This window comes from Neolamprologus brichardi, chromosome 14, assembly GCF_056152115.1.
Source record: "Neolamprologus brichardi isolate AB-2024 chromosome 14, ASM5615211v1, whole genome shotgun sequence".
NCBI classification, from domain to species: Eukaryota; Metazoa; Chordata; class Actinopteri; order Cichliformes; family Cichlidae; genus Neolamprologus; species Neolamprologus brichardi.
Genome location: NC_142117.1, coordinates 33,532,071 through 33,548,785, shown reverse-complemented (window position 1 = coordinate 33,548,785; position 16,715 = coordinate 33,532,071). Strand labels below are relative to the sequence as shown.

Sequence of the window (16,715 nt, the reverse complement as noted above, 5' to 3'; positions counted from 1 at the left end):
CAAAAGATTGCAGAGTGAAGTTGTATATATTTAAAATGTGCATAAGGACTGTGGGAGATTTTGTCCTTTTTTTTTTTTTTTTTTTTTTTTAAAAAAAGCAACTCCACCCAAATTATTTATTCGCAACCCCCTCCTCCAGTCCACGCCCTCTAGCCACGACTTAGCTCATCCTTGCCCTGAGTAGAGTGTTAGTGCTGCCCACATATTGCCAGGCATCCCTGGAAGAGGAGGTGTATTAAACTTAGAGAAGCAAGCAAGGAGAGAGCGAAAAAAAAATATCCTCGGTGTGGTGCGCCTGTGTGTCTGAGTGTTTGCCTTGGGTTTTTTCAGCAAGCAGATTTTGGGAACCCTTTCCAGATGATCTGAAGCTCATCTGAAATACATTAAACCCAGGAGAAGAACAATCCTCTAATTCAGCTGCGTTGACGCTCCACTGAGGGTTCCTATTTGCTGTTAGAGGTACACCCATACATGTAGGTGCAGCTCCCCAAGAGACTGTTTTCATCTCCTTAAGCCAAAATATTTTCCAGGCTCCAGAGGGCAAGATTGGAGAGCTGGAGGGAACTCCCTGAAGAAGCCTGCATAATAACTTGGTAAATACTCCTTTTAAACTTTACATGTGGCAGTAATGATTGGCTTGCATTTTAACTGAAAATATGTAGCTGTAATTGTAAAGTAGAGAGAAAACTAAGCTTTGATTTGGTAAAGTAGCTAAATAACTTTCTGTATAGGCTTCTGATATTTTTCACTCCCCTGATACTTGCTGCTCTTGCACGTTTCAATGTTACTTTCCATGTTCCAAGTCCAAACTTTTGTTGCAATTCCGGTGTGCAAACCCACGAGGCATTTTCCTTCATCCTTAAACATTATAAACGGATCCCAAAGCCTAAACCAGCTTTTTAATTTTCACAGTGAGACCATAAATCCACGTTTACTCGTACAGCTTGACTGCAGCAGAACTTTTGTATATAATGGCAACATTTAATGCCTCTCCATTAGATCTCCAGGGTTCGCCATTTTGACAAGAGGGCTTTCCACACTGGTCTTATGACATGTCAGGACTGTGATTACTGTTTTCCTCGGGGGGAGATTTTTTAATATCCTAGTTCAAATTGGATTTGCAAGAGAAGCTCTTCACAGATGAGCTAACATCTGTTGACATGTGTCTTGCCTATCTTCCTTAACGTCAGTCTCTTTCTATAATGAGTTATGCCTTTGACTCTTAATCCAGGGTTTCTGTTTATATAGACTGCTGTAAAAAGATAATTACTCAAGGGTTACATTTGTTTTTCCATGAGAACACTATCTCCCGAGATGTCTCCTTGTATGAGCAGCCTGTGCATGAATTACATGTTCCACTTAGGGGAACTGCAGCGGATAAAAGAATGTCTTACTCATTTCACTGTAAAGGCATGAGCTGTGCCTGAGCAAATCCTGATGCAGGGCTGGGTTTGCAAGTTTTCCAACACGAACACCAACTTTTTCCAGGCATCCACTGAAAATGCTTGGCAGACTGAGGGTGGGCTGAAGTTTGCTTTAGATTCCACATTGTTACTCTAGAATGTGGCAGACTTTGATCAAGCACACACGGGTTTCTTTTGGGATGTGGAGTTATCTCTTTTTTTCTGTTTGATTAAACCTCTACCTGCCTCATTTTCTCTCTGCGTTTCAGGATCTAAAGGTTTCAGTGTGTTGACTCAAAGGAGAAACTCCCAACTTTAAACTAAACACCAGCCCTATCGGTCCTCTAAGTGTGTGCAGAGAAGTGCTCAAGGACAAGTGAGCAGCATTCGTATAAATACAGGAAACACCTGAAGGTTTTTCCAAGGCTTGGCCACAGGAAATATAACTCCAAGCAACTGATATAACTCTGACACCGATTTTTGCAAGAAGCTCTCTATCCTCTTGTCAATCAATATGTCACGCTGGGGGAGAAAGAATGTGAAGAAGGCGCCTGAGGTGATCCACACTGTGACAGAGGGACTGAAGTCCCTGTACCGCGAGAAACTGCTGCCTCTGGAGCAGTACTATGGATTCCATGACTTCCATTCTCCTAGTTTGGAGGATGCAGATTTTGACAATAAGCCTATGGTGCTAGTTGTTGGACAGTACTCCACTGGAAAAACAACATTCATCAAGTAAGACACTACAATGCTATGGTATACATTTGCCCATTCTTATATTTCCTGAGTATTTCTACTTTATTTAAATGACAGCAAATATAAACAAACAAACAAAACAAACTACAAGCTTTTTGTCTGATTTACAGGTATCTGCTGGAGCAGGATATTCCTGGGAGCAGGATAGGTCCTGAACCCACCACTGACTGCTTCACTGCCATCATGCATGGGGACGTGGAGTCAGTCATCCCGGGGAATGCCCTTATTGTAGACCCTAACAAGCCTTTCCGCAAACTCAATCCATTTGGAAACACCTTTCTCAACAGGTGAGAATCTGGCTTTTATTCACAGTGCGTTGTGATTTTTTTTTCCCACCAAGCGAGACAGTTACATTTTAGCATGAAATAGGCAGAACATGTGAGAGAACTCATGGAGGGAAAACAGAGAAGGAGATATTAAGATTACAGAGAGTGTTTTAGCTCTGGAATTTCAAGGGCTTGTGCCAAATTTCAGAGGAGGAGGCAGTTGCCTTATTTGTGGAAAAATGGTGAAACAGAGCGATATCACCCAAGAGGGTGATGAAAGTTCATGTACTCAGGCAGGAACTGCAATGTATTAAAGTTCAAAACTGAGGTTAGTGGGGTCTACAGCCTCTTAGGGTAAAGAGAAACACAGAAGTCACAGACTGTGGAGGGACTGGGAAAACTGTAGGACAAATGTGACGTTTATTCCTGCCATGTTTACTGCCCAAGCTGATGTTTTTCCACTGTTGTTAGCCAAGGAAGACGTTACGTCTTACAGTGAAGTGAGGTGCTAGAGGCATAGCAGGCCAGAAGTGACAGGAACTTAGAGTGCTTCTGTTAATGGGCTCCATCATGACATTCTGGTGCAAGTTTTCCAAGCATGCGTTCCTGTCTCCCTCAGCAGGGTATGTTTGAGAATGTATTTGCGTCTCTCCTTTTGCGTTGACTTCCTGTTTTAGGAACCAGTGGGCTCGTTAAGCCCATAAGCTGCAGGAAGCAGTGATGTTGTTCTAAGCCACACATCGTTAGCAGACCTTATTGTTTGATTCTGGCAGTAATGGTCATTTTCCTTCAGGAAGCCCAGAGCAAAAGAGGCCTGCTTGCACACAATGGCCTTCAGTGGGAGGGACAGGGTGTGTGGACAGAGCGGCTTTCAATCTGCTCCTGAGATCAGCACTGGCTTTTTTTGATAAGAATCGACTATTTCCACATAATTTAGACTCTTAAACAATGTTATGTCATTCTTTGTTTGCTGATGAATATGCTAGATTCCAGTGTGCCCAAATGCCTAACCAGGTTCTGGAGAGCATCAGCATTATTGACACACCAGGGATCCTGTCTGGTGCCAAACAGAGAGTGAGCCGAGGTGAGAGAAGTGGCAAAGGTGAGGAGAGGGCATAGGGGGCCTGCAGAGACACACGTCCTTGAACATCAGCTCACAAACTCATCTCCTTGGCACGCCTGGCTAACTCATGGGACCAGTATGCTCTGTTGCAATGACATTTGGCAGCAGAGATAAAAAAACATCTCTGCAGTACACAGCAGCCATAAAACCATAATAAGGAACAGAAACAGTGCAGTCAATTCTGTGAGCACATCTGGAAGAATGTACTGTTGAGCATTAACTATCACAATCACCTCACACCATTTTGTTTTTTTCTAATTTAATATTCACTCATGCTCCAAGCAAACCATTATTCCAGTCAATCTGCATGAGCAACTAACAAGTTTAAAGTGTCAGTATACCCAAATTATGAAAACATATTGGTATCTAGCCATGTAAACAGTTTTGGTTTGATCACTAGAATTTTTTAAAATATTCATCTGCAAGATTTGCTTCTATATCCTAAGAGGATGGAAGTAAATAAGATGTTAAAAGAGAAGTCTCAGTTTCTCCCTCAACAAAAAATGGACTGGATTATTCAGAGATACTGAGATGCTCTTTTAAAAGTAGGCTCTACTTTCTTTTTCTTTTTTTTTTTTAGCATTTCCTGTGCTGTGTGTACCACAGTTCAGTTATCAAAAATTTAGAAATGCTTTCTTAAAACCAAAAAAGATAAAAAACCAAAACTATCTATGTGGCCATCCCACAAAAAGTATGTGGAATGTGTTTTTTTTGGAGGGGGGGGGGGGGGGGGGGAGATTTTGATAAACTTATGGTTTAGTAGAATCATGTTGATACAGATCAAAATATTAACTAATTTATTAGACTTCCACTTTCATACATTAAGTCAAAGAATTATTTTTTATTATGTCTTGCACAAAAATGAAGCCTCTGTGACCGGAAATTCAGCCTTTGGGATTTTACAGATTATAATCTTTAGGGTTCGTGTCTGTGTTGACCTTCTTCCCTCTCCTGACCCTTGTTTGTTCAATGCATACTCCACATTTAGGTCTACGGATGAATCAGTGATTGCATCTTTTTCGTTTAAACAGGGTATGACTTCCCAGCTGTACTGCGCTGGTTTGCAGAACGTGTGGACCGCATCGTCCTGCTGTTTGATGCTCACAAGCTAGAGATATCCGATGAGTTCTCCGAGGCCATCGGTGCCCTGAAAGGCAATGAAGACAAACTGCGTGTGGTGCTAAACAAAGCAGACATGGTGGGCACCCAGCAGCTGATGCGAGTGTACGGTGCCCTGATGTGGTCCCTGGGGAAGGTATTTGGCACTCCAGAGGTTCTACGTGTCTATATCGGCTCCTTCTGGGCAGAGCCATTGCTGGTAAACGACAACCGTAAGTTGTTTGAGCTGGAGGAGGAGGATCTCTTTGCTGATATTCAAAACCTTCCTCGAAATGCAGCCATACGCAAACTCAATGATCTGGTCAAGAGAGCCCGTCTGGTTAGGGTGAGCGAGTTGCATATTTGTTCACGTCTCAGCATGTTTTCATTAAATGATTATTCAGAAAGTCATATTGGTGCACTCCGTGTGTTTTATTTCTCTAAATCCTAGGTCCACGCCCACATCATCAGCCACCTGAAGCAGGAGATGCGTTCTGTCTTCAGGAAGGATAATAAAAAGAAGAATCTGATCTATCAGCTACCAGTTATTTTCTCCAAGATCCAGCTTCAGCACAACATTTCTGCTGGAGACTTTCCAGACTGTGCTAAGATGCAGGTTTGTTTGAAACACTGGCCTTGTTTACAAGCAACTTCTGTTAACTTGTGGTTACAACAGGAAAGTTTATTCTGATGTAACTATTAAATCTAAGGACTAACACATTATTCTCATTTTTAAAGGAACAACTGATGGTTCATGATTTTACCAAGTTTAAATCCTTGAAGCCTAATCTGATGGCATCCTTGGATGAGTTGCTCTCCAGTGACATTGCCAAACTGATGCCCCTCCTGAGGCAAGAGGAGCTGGAAGCAGGTGATCAGCCAGGTGTGCAGGGCGGTGCCTTCTTGGGGACCCGTGCTGGACCTTTCTCAGAAGGTGACCCCTTTGTTGAGGAAAATGGAGAGGGTTGTGAGGAGGAGGAAGATTGGGTGGTGACCAAAGACAAGCCCAAATATGATGAAATCTTCTACAACCTTGCTCCCAATGAGGGGAAACTAAGCGGCACCAAGGCAAAGGACTGGATGGTGAGCTCCCGCCTGCCCAACTCTGTTCTGGGTCGCATCTGGAAGCTCTCAGATGTCGATCGTGATGGCATGTTGGATGATGAAGAATTTGCCCTGGCCAGCCACCTAATTGAGGTCAAGCTGGAGGGTCATGGTCTTCCCCCTGAGCTTCCCACCCGTCTGATCCCACCCTCCAAACGCAGGCAGAAAGGCTCTGATGCATAGACCATCTACTGGCTGTCACACCTATGCTACTGTTGTATTTGCTCTTATTTTCCTGCAGACCCAAATCTAAACGTTGCATGTTAGGTATGCAACGTTTCCTCTGAGAATGATTATAATCTTGCACAATGAACATGCTGTATTTAAATATAAGTCGACAAACAAGGGCTTTCAGAAAAGGATTGTGTATAAGTCAATGGATCTGTTTGCTTCTTCCCTTTGACTCCTCAAAGTTGGCTTTTTTTATGATGAATATATATTTGCTGAGCAGAAATGAAAGGCTGAGTCTAAGTGAGCAAAAATCTGCGTGTACTTTTAAAAACTCCAGAGCAATTTTATTCTTAAAAAACACCTTTTTTTGACATTTTAACATTCCTTCAGTGTCTAGATATTAGAGATTATTTGTAGGAATATGCCTTTTTTCACATGTGATCAGTCCAGCGAAGCATCATTTAGAAATTTATTTTCAACTTGTGTTTTCAGCATTTTCTTCTCCATGTAACAGAACAATCATGTACAAATCTAATAATCTGAATGCATTTCACTCTGATGCTTTACATGTCACATTTTTGTGCTGAATTTATACATTATTTTGTAAATTGTCGCCGTTTACGTTGTATGTGCAGGATCAGGATCTGCGTTGCATAAAAGAACATTACATTCTCAACTAGACTGAATGAATGCCATGTTACTGACTACTGTACACAGCTCTGCCAACTGTTCTTATGTTAACAACCATTGTAACCAAATAAAACTACCTGACTGTGTCTAGTGTCTTTGGTTATTCTTTCATACAAGCAAAAACTTTTGTACAACTTGAAAAGGTTTTTAAACTTAGTTATCAAAATGCCTACAATCTGAAAATAAATAACCTAAAATGGAAGTAATAGCTATGGGGGTTTGATTTGACTCTTTTTCAACAAAATTTTGTGTTTTATCAAGCTCACTTGGTCTCTCAGTGACAGACCACATAAACAGTGACTCACAGTCTCCTCTGCCAAGTCCCCATACCACCATTTTCCGAGGCTCTTTCCCTTGTCGTTCCCACCATCTGAAGCCTTTATTCTGCCTCTCGTTCTCTCGCACATACACATGCAGTCTATTTGTACCCCTTCATCCCAGTTTAGTTCTATGTTCACATTCACATTAGCCTCCCAGCACACGGTGTTTGGTTTTGGTGTAAACTATGTGGTATGATCGTGAATGTGTCCTGTGTAGAGCTGCGTATTTCACATAAGAGTTTCAGGCTTTCCTAAAGAAGGAGTGGCCTCCCCGCCTTCTTTTTCCACTCCTCCATGGAAAGAAACACAAATGAGAAACAGAGGCAATGCAGCCCTTTCCTCACAGCTCTCCAGCTTACAGTGACTCACATGTGAAGAATGTGGTGGGCTGGACTGGGAGTTATTAATATCTCCTGTCCTAGGGTCTGCTAAGTTTCCTCAGGATCTAAACATTGTACCTTTATGAAAGAACTTAAAATTCCCCTTTTGGACTGTTCCCGAGTGAGCCCTGCTGTTTACCACACCCTCTTCTATGTATCTGAGAGAAAAAGTGTGAAGTAATGTGTGTGGAAAAAACAGCTAAATCATCATAAAGACATGCAGTTTCTTGACTAAAAATGCTCTCCTTGTATATTATTAAGTCACAGCTACCAACACCTTCTTAGAGAGTAAAAAAAAAAAAATCCCAATAGCAGTTTGAACAGTGCTTGTCTGTTACGTAAATAGTTATTCTGGGTCATAAACCATCTCAAATATTTGGTATTCAAATCAAGCTACCAAAGCAACCCTGCAAGCAGCCTAAATTACAGTTGATGACCCCAGCGACGACAAAGATCCCCAACAATGAAGCTTACTCAACAAAACTGGGGTCTCCTTATACGTCACTGATTGTTTATGTGGGGAATTCCTCACTAGGAAACCTGTGGTGGAAGAAAAAGTGAGGCCGTCAGCTCTGGAGATGGGGTGACACCTGGTGGATACAGGATTCTTGGCAATCTTATGCTGAAATTGTTCACTGGAGTTCGCAGCTGTAGATGGCAGACTGGAGGCACGCAGCTGTGCACATTGAAGGACATGTTCAGACACGGGAGAAAAAGTGTGTAGAAAGCCCTACTTGAATTTTAACATTGTTTACAATTTTGGCTTGCAATGTTTATTAAGACAATAACCAAGATAAAACAAAAATAATTTGTTTATGAGTCATGCTCTTGCTGTGTCTCTTACTGGGGGCATGCTATGTATTGCATCTATGCTGAACATCCATATCAAACCAAACACTCACATGATTTTAGCCTCCTTTAAAAGTTCAAACATCTTGCCACGACGTGGAATATTTAGTTCAGTTCACATTTGTTTGTTTTTTTGCAGTTAAATTATTAACTGGGACTTTCTGTGTGGTGTTTGCATCTTCCCCCTGTTTACACAGGTTTTCTCCAAGTACTCTGGCAAATACAGCAACCAGCAGCTATGAACGTGTCAGTTAATGCATGTCAATATAAAACTGTTAACTTGGATTTGTCTCTTAATATTTCTGCTTTTTGTAGCTATCCTACATTGAGACACAAACAAGTTTAATAATTTCAAGTTTATTTTTTTTATGCAAAAAAGTGAGCAAACAAAATTGAAAACAGCTGTATAAGGTTAGTTTAGCACAAATTATTTTGAATTTTTCCTGCCTATACACGGGACATTAAACTGAGTATGTCAGTGACTCAATCATTAACATGTCAAAAATATTGATGTAGAAATATACAACTTTTTGTAAGAGAAAATCCAACCTTTTGTATTTCTGTATTCTGTATTAAGGAAAAACATTTAGTATGAAAGGTAAAGTTACACTAGCACATATAAGCTATAGCATATAAGAAGATAAGAAGAACTCATTACAGCTTCTTATCAAATGTCAGAAAAATGCAAATGTAATAACAGTGTATTCCATGGAAAATTTGAAATATTTTCCCAACTATACAGAAAAAAAAAGCATTTTTCTGCAGTGCTTAGAAACTAAAATGATTTTTGATGTCTTTGATCTGCTTCATCATGTCACCAATTTGCTGTCCTTGTTCTTTGAGGACATCCTGAACAACCTTCTTCTGGGGAGCGTTGAGGGAAACTGTTGCCCTAGTTCCGGGCATATCCTTGTCCACTTGTGTCTTCTGGTACTCCATCTTCATGTTCACCTGTCTGATGCAGTTTTCCAGGTGTTTCAGTTGATCATTGATGGTCTGCAGCTCCTTCTTCATTTCCTTTTCACTGTTTGACAGTATGGGTAGCTGGCTTTGCAGGCTACACAACACTTTCTTAACCCTGTTCATAATGGTTTCTTGGCGATACTTTGCGTCTTCGTATTTATCAGCCAACCTTTCTGCTGCTTCTCTCAAACTCTTCCTCTCCTCCCTGCACAGAGACAACTCCTCCAGCTGCTTGTTCTTCTGGCCTGTCAGGAGTTTCACCCTCCTCTGCATCTCTTCGCGAGCCATGTCCTGCTTGAGAATGTACTCCTCACGGAACACCTGTGTGGCTCTGCTGAGGAGCTCCAGACACTCTGGAGGTGGTGGCGATGTGTCCTTGTCTCCAGCTTTAAGTACAAGAGGATTGGTGGAGCTCCGTGCCAGGATGTTGCGAATGTGCAGCTCAAAGGAGTCTTCGGCCAGCCCACGCAGAGGGGAGCTGGCAGAGCCCAGACCTGGGTGGGAGCAAAGCAGGGGAGGGGAGGGAGGGCGAATGGAGCTCAGAAGGGGTAACAGAATGCACTCGTAAGTGCTGGTGATGCAGATCATGGTGGCGCCCAAGGCAAGGTCAGACACAATCAAAAAGCCACGAATTGGAGCCGACTGACTGGTCAGGAGCGGTCTGGTGCAAAGAATGTGCTCTACAATGCAGCGCTTCTCAGCAGCCAGCTCCTGGAGACTGTCCTTATCCTCCTCATCTGATTTAAGGAACCTCTGCAGCTTGTTGACCCAGATTAGCCCCACGCTGTGCACTCCTGCTTCATGGGTGCAATGATACCGGTGCTGACAGAGAGGGTCTCTGTGCAGTTTGATTGGACAGGTGAAATCAAACTCTTGCGGCTCCTCGTCCTCTCCCGTTGCCACTTTAAGTATGAGCTCTAGCTCAACACACTCAAACACATAAAGAGCTGGCACTGTCTCTGTGCCTCGGATCCACTTTTCCACTGCCCCCGTGTCGTCCTCTTCTTCAGACTCCAGCACGACACAGTGATACAGGGTGCCCGTTTCTGTGGCGATGACCAAGATACTCGGAACACATGGCAGGCACAGAATGGCACAAGCATCATAGCCATAGTTATCCTCTGCTGCTGGATACATGGGGAGAGGTCCAACGGGTTTACTCAGACTTATACCGTTTACCTGGCTCGTGTAGTTCACATAGGTCTCCCCATTTTCGTAAAGAATATAGAGAGGGTAGACCAGCTGGTCTTTGGAGACCTGTCCTGGCAGCTGCCGAGGAGGGGATGAAATCGGCCCAAAGTCAAACGCCACTGCTATCTCTCCCAGAGAAGCTGCGTACGAACGCACCGGAGGGTGGAGGCTGCTCTCATCTTCTGACTGCGACACTGGCAGGATTTTGGCCGGTGTCTGCGGAGACTTCAAGCCGTAAAATCTGATCGTGTTGTCTGAAGTGAGTAGCACCATATGTGGCTCGTCAGTCTCGCTAGGGTACCAAGCAGCCTGTCGCAGACTGACCGACGGTGAGCTGGTGAAGAAGCGCTCCGCCACCGGGATTGTCTTGCAGTTGATTTTGCTGCGTCCGCCTTCAAACTCGGACCTCTTGCCCCACCGCAGAGGAAGCTCCAGGACCGAGACGCCTCGTTGACCGACCAGCGCGACATGGTGCTGTGTCGGGCTCACCAGCACCTGGCACACTTCAAAGAGCGGCGGGTTGATGCACAGCAAGGTCTGATACTTCCCGCTACCGGAGCTCTCCTCTGAGTTTAACTGCCGCAGGTTGGTTGTGTAAAACACGCGGTCTGAATCGTCCCACACGAAAAAATCCGCTCCCAAACAAAACGTGAGGTTCTTAGCGATCCCTCTTTCACTCGAGGTGCACTCCAAATCCAACTTCTCGCGTATTATTTTGAATATCGTGTGATTCGGTAAGTCATTCAGCCACCGTTCTGAATTGACTGCCGCCATCTTGATCAACTGTCTGATTTCTGAAGGAAGCAGTAAAGTGTTTTGGTTTTTTTCACGACAGTCATTTAACGTGTTACGGTGGCCGGTGTCGTATATTTTGCAGAATCACCATGGCGCTGAAGGAGACCGCTGGGCTGTATGAGACACTTAAAGCGGAGTGGAACAAGAAAAATCCAAACCTAAACAAATGTGGAGACCTTCTGAGCAAGCTTAAGGTAAAGTCGCACATTTGCTTGTCCAGGGTTGATTGTAGGAAGGAAGTCTTTCTATTTGTAAACGTTAGCACTGTTAGCAAACAGATTGCTAACTTACGCTAGCCCAGCTAACGCTGTACGTTAACGTCAGTAACTGGATAAACACCGATAATTAAATTAATTTTGGTTGAATAGTGTAGAGTTTTCACTTGCTAACTACAAACCAATGTTTGGAGAGGGATCGAACAATATCATCATTTTAGGATAATGATGAAACAAATGATTAACTTAGTCAATGAAAGCTAACGTCACTGTACCTTTCGTTAGCTCAGTTTTCTGTTTGGCAAGTTTAAACCGAGTCGAAGGAGGTATCACTAAAAAGAAGTACCCCCAATAAATTGATTAGAACCTTTTTTATTCTTTTCTTTTTTTTAAGTGACTCGTGATAAGGACATCGGCAAATATGTTTTTCGTATTCAAAAATTGTTCGTATATACAACCAGTTTTGCAAGGCAAAGTCAGTCAAATCTATTATTTTTCTATTAAGAAGCAACCGTTATGAAAGTTATATTAGCCTATATATATAATATACACCTATTCAATTCAATCAATTCCACGTTTGGTACAGCCACTTGGAGATAAAGAGCTCATTGCAGCTTCTTGTTAAATGACAAAAAATACAAATGTAATAACCAAGTGCATTCCAAGGGGAATCTGAAACGTTCCCCCTAACTATACACAACTAGCATTCTCTTCAATGCTTAAAAACAAAAAGGGTTCTTGATATCTTTGGTTTGGTCCATCATGTCACCAGTTTGCTGTCCTTGTTTACTAAGGGCATCCTATTGGACAACTGCCTTCTGGTGGGTATAAATGATAATGTTGGGGAAATTTCACATTCACAAAACAAGATGGACCATCTCCAAGTCAAGCTTTATTCATTTTTTTAAATTAGGAACTATTACTATTACAACACGACACTATAGTTAAGATCTTGAAAAGGGAAAAAAAAACCCTGTTACAATAAAATATAACTTTGATAAATTAGATTGTTAATGCTTGTTACAACTTTTTCCTCTGTATCTTGTGTTCTTCCTTGTTTCTTCCTTTTTCTTGTGATATAACCCTGGCATTGAGATGCTCTGTATATGTAATTGTTATTTTTTTAAAAACAGAGTTTGACTGAGAAACGAAGGAAAAAAGTTTCAACAGGAGTCTGACATCAAAATAAATGTTTTATAAGGTTGTCTAGGTTGTTAGAATTCAATGAAAACCAACTTTGGGGTTTGTTCTGTTATAAATGATATGTGGTGTAATTTAGAGTTACATTGTTACATTTATCTTTTATTTTTAAACAGATTTCATTATTGGATCTGAACTTTTTACCTACCGGTGGATCCTCTCTCACCAAGCAGCAGCTCATTTTAGCTCGTGAGTACCTGCAAATCAAGCTGCCACAAGTTAACACAACAGCTTTTTAAGTTACTTGCAAAATAATTTCTAAGTACAATTTATGTTTGTATTTTAGGTGATGTACTTGAAATAGGAGCCTTATGGAGCATCCTCAAGAAGGACATCCCATCCTTTGAGCGATACATGGCCCAGCTAAAATGTTACTACTTTGATTACAAGTAAATGCCACTTTCTCTTAGAGAATTTGTTGCCCAAGATTGTGGTCTTTTTGTAACAGAAGTAATTATTTACATCTTTTTCTTTTTTAGGGAAGAGCTGCCTGAAGCTGCTTACATGCATCAGTTACTTGGACTGAACCTGCTCTTCCTGCTTTCGCAGAATCGCGTGTCTGAGTTTCACACAGAACTCGAACGATTGAGTGCTAGAGATATTCAGACCAACGTGTACATCAGACACCCAGTGTCTCTAGAGCAGGTGCTATAGCTTACTCATGGACAATGCCTGATTTTGATTTGGATGATTTTTATTGTGTAATATCAGGTGTTAAAGAAAAAAAACAATTTGTGTGTCCAATTGGAAATTTGTACCCTTAAATTGCTCAAAATTAGTGATGTAAGGTTCCAGATTACTTTTTTTTTTTTTAAACCAGTCAGCTGGGATGAAGCACTAATATCATTAGTGGCAGGCTAGCATTAGTGTTGACTTGAAATTATAGAAGCTACATTTGTAAAATAGTTTTGATCCTCCAACAATATTTTATACCCATTATGTATTTAAAGGTATATATATTAATTTACACAAACTAAATATTTATTTGGACAAATGCTTGGCTTATTGGAGTTTTACTTATACACAATAATTTAAGTCCTGTTATAGTAACTTTGATGTAAATGCAATCTTAATATTTTATTCTCTCTGCTAATTTCAGTACTTGATGGAGGGAAGCTACAACAAAGTATTCCTAGCCAAAGGCAACATCCCTGCTGAGAGCTACACCTTTTTTATAGATATTCTTCTGGACACAATTCGGTAAGGACCATAATGATTTCAATGCCTTTTACACATTCTGCATTTGTTGTAAATTTTAAAATATTTATCAGTAGCCTACAACCACATAACAACAGTTAGGTGTGCAAAAGCTATTTTAATCCATTTTACATAGTTACAGCGAATAGTGTAAAAACAACTCAACACAACAAACACAATGATTTATTTTACTCTCATAGTTGTACCAATACTTTAACCTGAGCAAATGTGAAATAGTTGGCAGTTTAAACACCTTTTTAAACAACATCTTTCCTGTCTTTGTCTAATTTTTAATGTTTCTTGATTTGTGCTGTGAACTCTGGAAAAAAAAACAACAACAACTTAATTTCACTGTGTTGTGCCATAATAATGTAGAAGTGTATAAAACGTCATTAAAAATACAACTCTGTCTTTTGAAGATGACTTTAACTAAAGCTGACCTTTTCAATTGCAGCGATGAGATTGCAGGTTGCATAGAGAAGGCGTATGAGCAGATCCAGTTCAGTGAAGCTACCCGTGTGCTTTTCTTCAGTTCCCCCAAAAAGATGACAGAGTATGCCAAGAAGGTAAGTCTGTTTTCATTTGGGAATCAAGCCTGTAGTCAAATCCAGATATTATGAGGAGGAGACATTAGATTCCTGCTGTGATAACATGATTTAAAGAAATTAAGTTCCTGCTTAACTCTGTTGCTTCTGCTTATGCAAATGCTTATTAAGATTTATTAGGTAAACACTGGCTGTCAGGTGGCCTTGGTGCCTGAAATATTTATGTAAAGTCTAAGTTAGTTCTTAATCAACGTGTTATAGATGTCATTATGATTGGATATAGGAAGGGGAGTTGTCAGAAACTGGCTTGTTAATATACAGAAAATGTCCCTCCAGATGTTAGATAAAATTTGTGCATAGGCAGAACCTGAAAAATAAGTAATATCCATAACGATTAACATCAGATGGAAAAGATAAATTTTACTGTTTGTTTTCAGATGTTCCTTAACAAGTTGTCTATAATTAAAATAAAAACCCTTCCTAGATTATTGCATATAATAAGTCAAATAACTACATAAGCAATCTGTAACTGTTGATTTTCATTTTATTTTTTATTTGTTTAAATGAATACATTTTTCCCCATTTCAGAGAGGATGGAATTTGAGTGCAGATGGCTATTACTCTTTCACCAATCAGCAACAGCGGACAGAGGAGGTGAACATCCCTTCTACTGAGCTGGCACAACAGGTCATCGAATACGCACGACAGCTGGAAATGATTGTGTAATCCGCCCCCAGGAACACACTCAACCATGTACAGATGCACTCAGACAAACACGCCACTGGTCCAGTATACATCCAGTCAGCTCAAACACAGTTTCACTAAGGGATATGACTTCCTTTATTGCCAGAGTGGTTTATTTGTTTCCTATGCCTCACAAATCAACTGGCATCCATTATTCCTGTTTTCCCAAATCTACCTGGAAGTCTAAAGATTGGTTTTTATTTTAATACAAACCCCCCCCCACTAAAAATATCACTTTGGTCTAATTAGCAGTTGCTATATAAATATCTATATTGCAGACATGTGAGGGTCTGAGTGTTTAAAGCTGGTTCTTTTATTCAAAATACCATCTGTCCAACATTAAATTTTAGTTTTCTTTAGTCATTCCCAGATATTTTTTTAACCACTGGGTCTCTTCTTTTTCAACTGTAAGAAAGTTTAAAGTCATCACCCTAATTTTGGTATTCAATGTCAAACAACTGTCAATAATCTCACCATTTTTTTTCCTGAACTTCAAATTCTTTTTGTATCAAAGTTTTCTCTCTTGGGTAGAACAAAAATAAATGTATTGCCCTTGCCTTGTATCTAAAATTGCCACTGAAGTTTGTGTTTGACTCTTCCTCACTAGACATTTTGTAAACACATTGATCTACAATAAATGATTCATAAAACAAACTTTTTGCATGTTAGTGTTGTGTTCTTTATACATGTCTAACTTTCCCCAGAATTAAGCCACTGACAGCAGCTTAATAGTTATGCCTTCTTTCATTGGTCAGTGTCTTTCCTAGTCTCTTTCAATGTTGAGTAAGCTGGATGCAGCTGGTGCATTTGGAAGTGGAATCAAAAATAGAATTACTGATTATTAACCAATGGTACAAAGGAAAATATAAGGAAGGGTAAAACGCTTGAACTTTTATCTTAAGGGTAAGATTGTGTCCTAGTTACTATCACATAGTTATTCAGATTTTATTAATGATAGCCAGATTCCTTATGTTGAACCTATACTATACCATACCACATGGTGCACATATTTTTCTTTGGGTGCTAAGCATGTTTTGGTTATTCTGACATGCCAGAGGTGGTGTTAGATATCTGACTTCAGAGCACCCAGCAACTGGTGATGATGCAATTGATCAAAATATCCATTCAGTTATTCATTATCCCTTTCAGCAATTATGAAAAAAGATTTAAAAAAAGACTATTTTTCTTTTATTTTTGGTATGTTGTTTTTTGTTTCATTGTACAACTCTTTTAATCCACGATTGTTGGGTTTTTTTGGTTGCTTGTTTTTAAGAGATGTGAATTGCACTTGGAGCTGATGCAGCTTGTGGGATTTGTGTTACTGGGTCAGCGTTTTGTGGTCACAGCCTTGTGAATCTTTTCATTGCTTCAGAGGGCCAAACTACAGGAATTGAGTCCATCAAACTGTGTATTGTTTCACTGCCATTGCTGGGTTTCATTTGATGTATACTTATTTTTCCTGATTGTATTCATTTGTAGGCCATTTAAGCAAATTAAGGTGTTATGCGGCCAGGTAGAGGTTTGGAAGAGCATTGTGAATAAGATATGTAAGTTTTGAATCATTAGTAATATTTTGTGTATTCAAATAACCTTAAAATGACAGATTAACCAAAAAACAAAACAAAAATAAACTGTGGTTTCTTGGTGGAAGTTTAGTTTTTTGAGTACTTCGATGTGTAATGACGCTGCCGTGTTTTGTCATTGC

At 40.4% G+C, this 16,715-nt stretch overlaps 3 protein-coding genes across 5 annotated transcripts; 2 read left to right on the top strand and 1 right to left on the bottom strand.

The window, feature by feature from the left end:
• Positions 1–179: 179 nt before the first annotated feature.
• Positions 180–6,697, top strand: ehd2b (EH-domain containing 2b). Of its 3 annotated transcripts, XM_087851153.1 has the most exons (8): positions 180–459; positions 531–593; positions 1,673–2,138; positions 2,270–2,446; positions 3,412–3,527; positions 4,580–4,992; positions 5,098–5,262; positions 5,385–6,697. In XM_087851153.1, the coding sequence occupies exons 3-8, from the start codon at positions 1,918–1,920 to the stop codon at positions 5,931–5,933; spliced, it is 1,641 nt and encodes a 546-aa protein (XP_087707279.1). In that variant the 5' UTR covers positions 180–459; positions 531–593; positions 1,673–1,917; the 3' UTR covers positions 5,934–6,697. The 3 variants fall into 3 exon arrangements, with proteins under 3 accessions (XP_087707279.1, XP_087707280.1, XP_087707277.1); XM_087851154.1 differs by having other exon boundaries at positions 180–593; positions 3,412–3,509; XM_087851151.1 differs by having other exon boundaries at positions 180–593.
• Positions 6,698–8,501: 1,804 nt separating this feature from the next.
• nup88 (nucleoporin 88) lies at positions 8,502–11,105 on the bottom strand. Its single transcript, XM_006796672.3, has one exon. It carries the CDS (start codon positions 11,086–11,088, stop codon positions 8,929–8,931), a length of 2,160 nt encoding a protein of 719 aa, XP_006796735.1. The 5' UTR covers positions 11,089–11,105; the 3' UTR covers positions 8,502–8,928.
• A 39-nt stretch (positions 11,106–11,144) lies between these two features.
• On the top strand, positions 11,145–15,664 carry psmd8 (proteasome 26S subunit, non-ATPase 8). Its single transcript, XM_006796673.2, has 7 exons — positions 11,145–11,303; positions 12,641–12,713; positions 12,811–12,913; positions 13,004–13,169; positions 13,624–13,724; positions 14,176–14,287; positions 14,855–15,664. The coding sequence occupies exons 1-7, from the start codon at positions 11,199–11,201 to the stop codon at positions 14,990–14,992; spliced, it is 798 nt and encodes a 265-aa protein (XP_006796736.1). The 5' UTR covers positions 11,145–11,198; the 3' UTR covers positions 14,993–15,664.
• The last annotated feature ends 1,051 nt before the right edge of the window (positions 15,665–16,715 follow it).

Excerpts from the sequence above, each read along its gene's own strand:
- ehd2b (XM_087851153.1), top strand. The coding sequence starts at position 1,918 with ATGTCACGCTGGGGGAGAAAGAATGTGAAGAAGGCGCCTGAGGTGATC. Across the intron at positions 2,139-2,269 it reads GGAAAAACAACATTCATCAA|GTATCTGCTGGAGCAGGATA; the intron begins GTAAGACACTAC and ends TCTGATTTACAG. Across the intron at positions 5,263-5,384 it reads CAGACTGTGCTAAGATGCAG|GAACAACTGATGGTTCATGA; the intron begins GTTTGTTTGAAA and ends TCATTTTTAAAG.
- nup88 (XM_006796672.3), bottom strand. The coding sequence starts at position 11,088 with ATGGCGGCAGTCAATTCAGAACGGTGGCTGAATGACTTACCGAATCAC.
- psmd8 (XM_006796673.2), top strand. The coding sequence starts at position 11,199 with ATGGCGCTGAAGGAGACCGCTGGGCTGTATGAGACACTTAAAGCGGAG. Across the intron at positions 12,914-13,003 it reads TGTTACTACTTTGATTACAA|GGAAGAGCTGCCTGAAGCTG; the intron begins GTAAATGCCACT and ends TTTCTTTTTTAG. Across the intron at positions 13,170-13,623 it reads ACCCAGTGTCTCTAGAGCAG|TACTTGATGGAGGGAAGCTA; the intron begins GTGCTATAGCTT and ends TGCTAATTTCAG.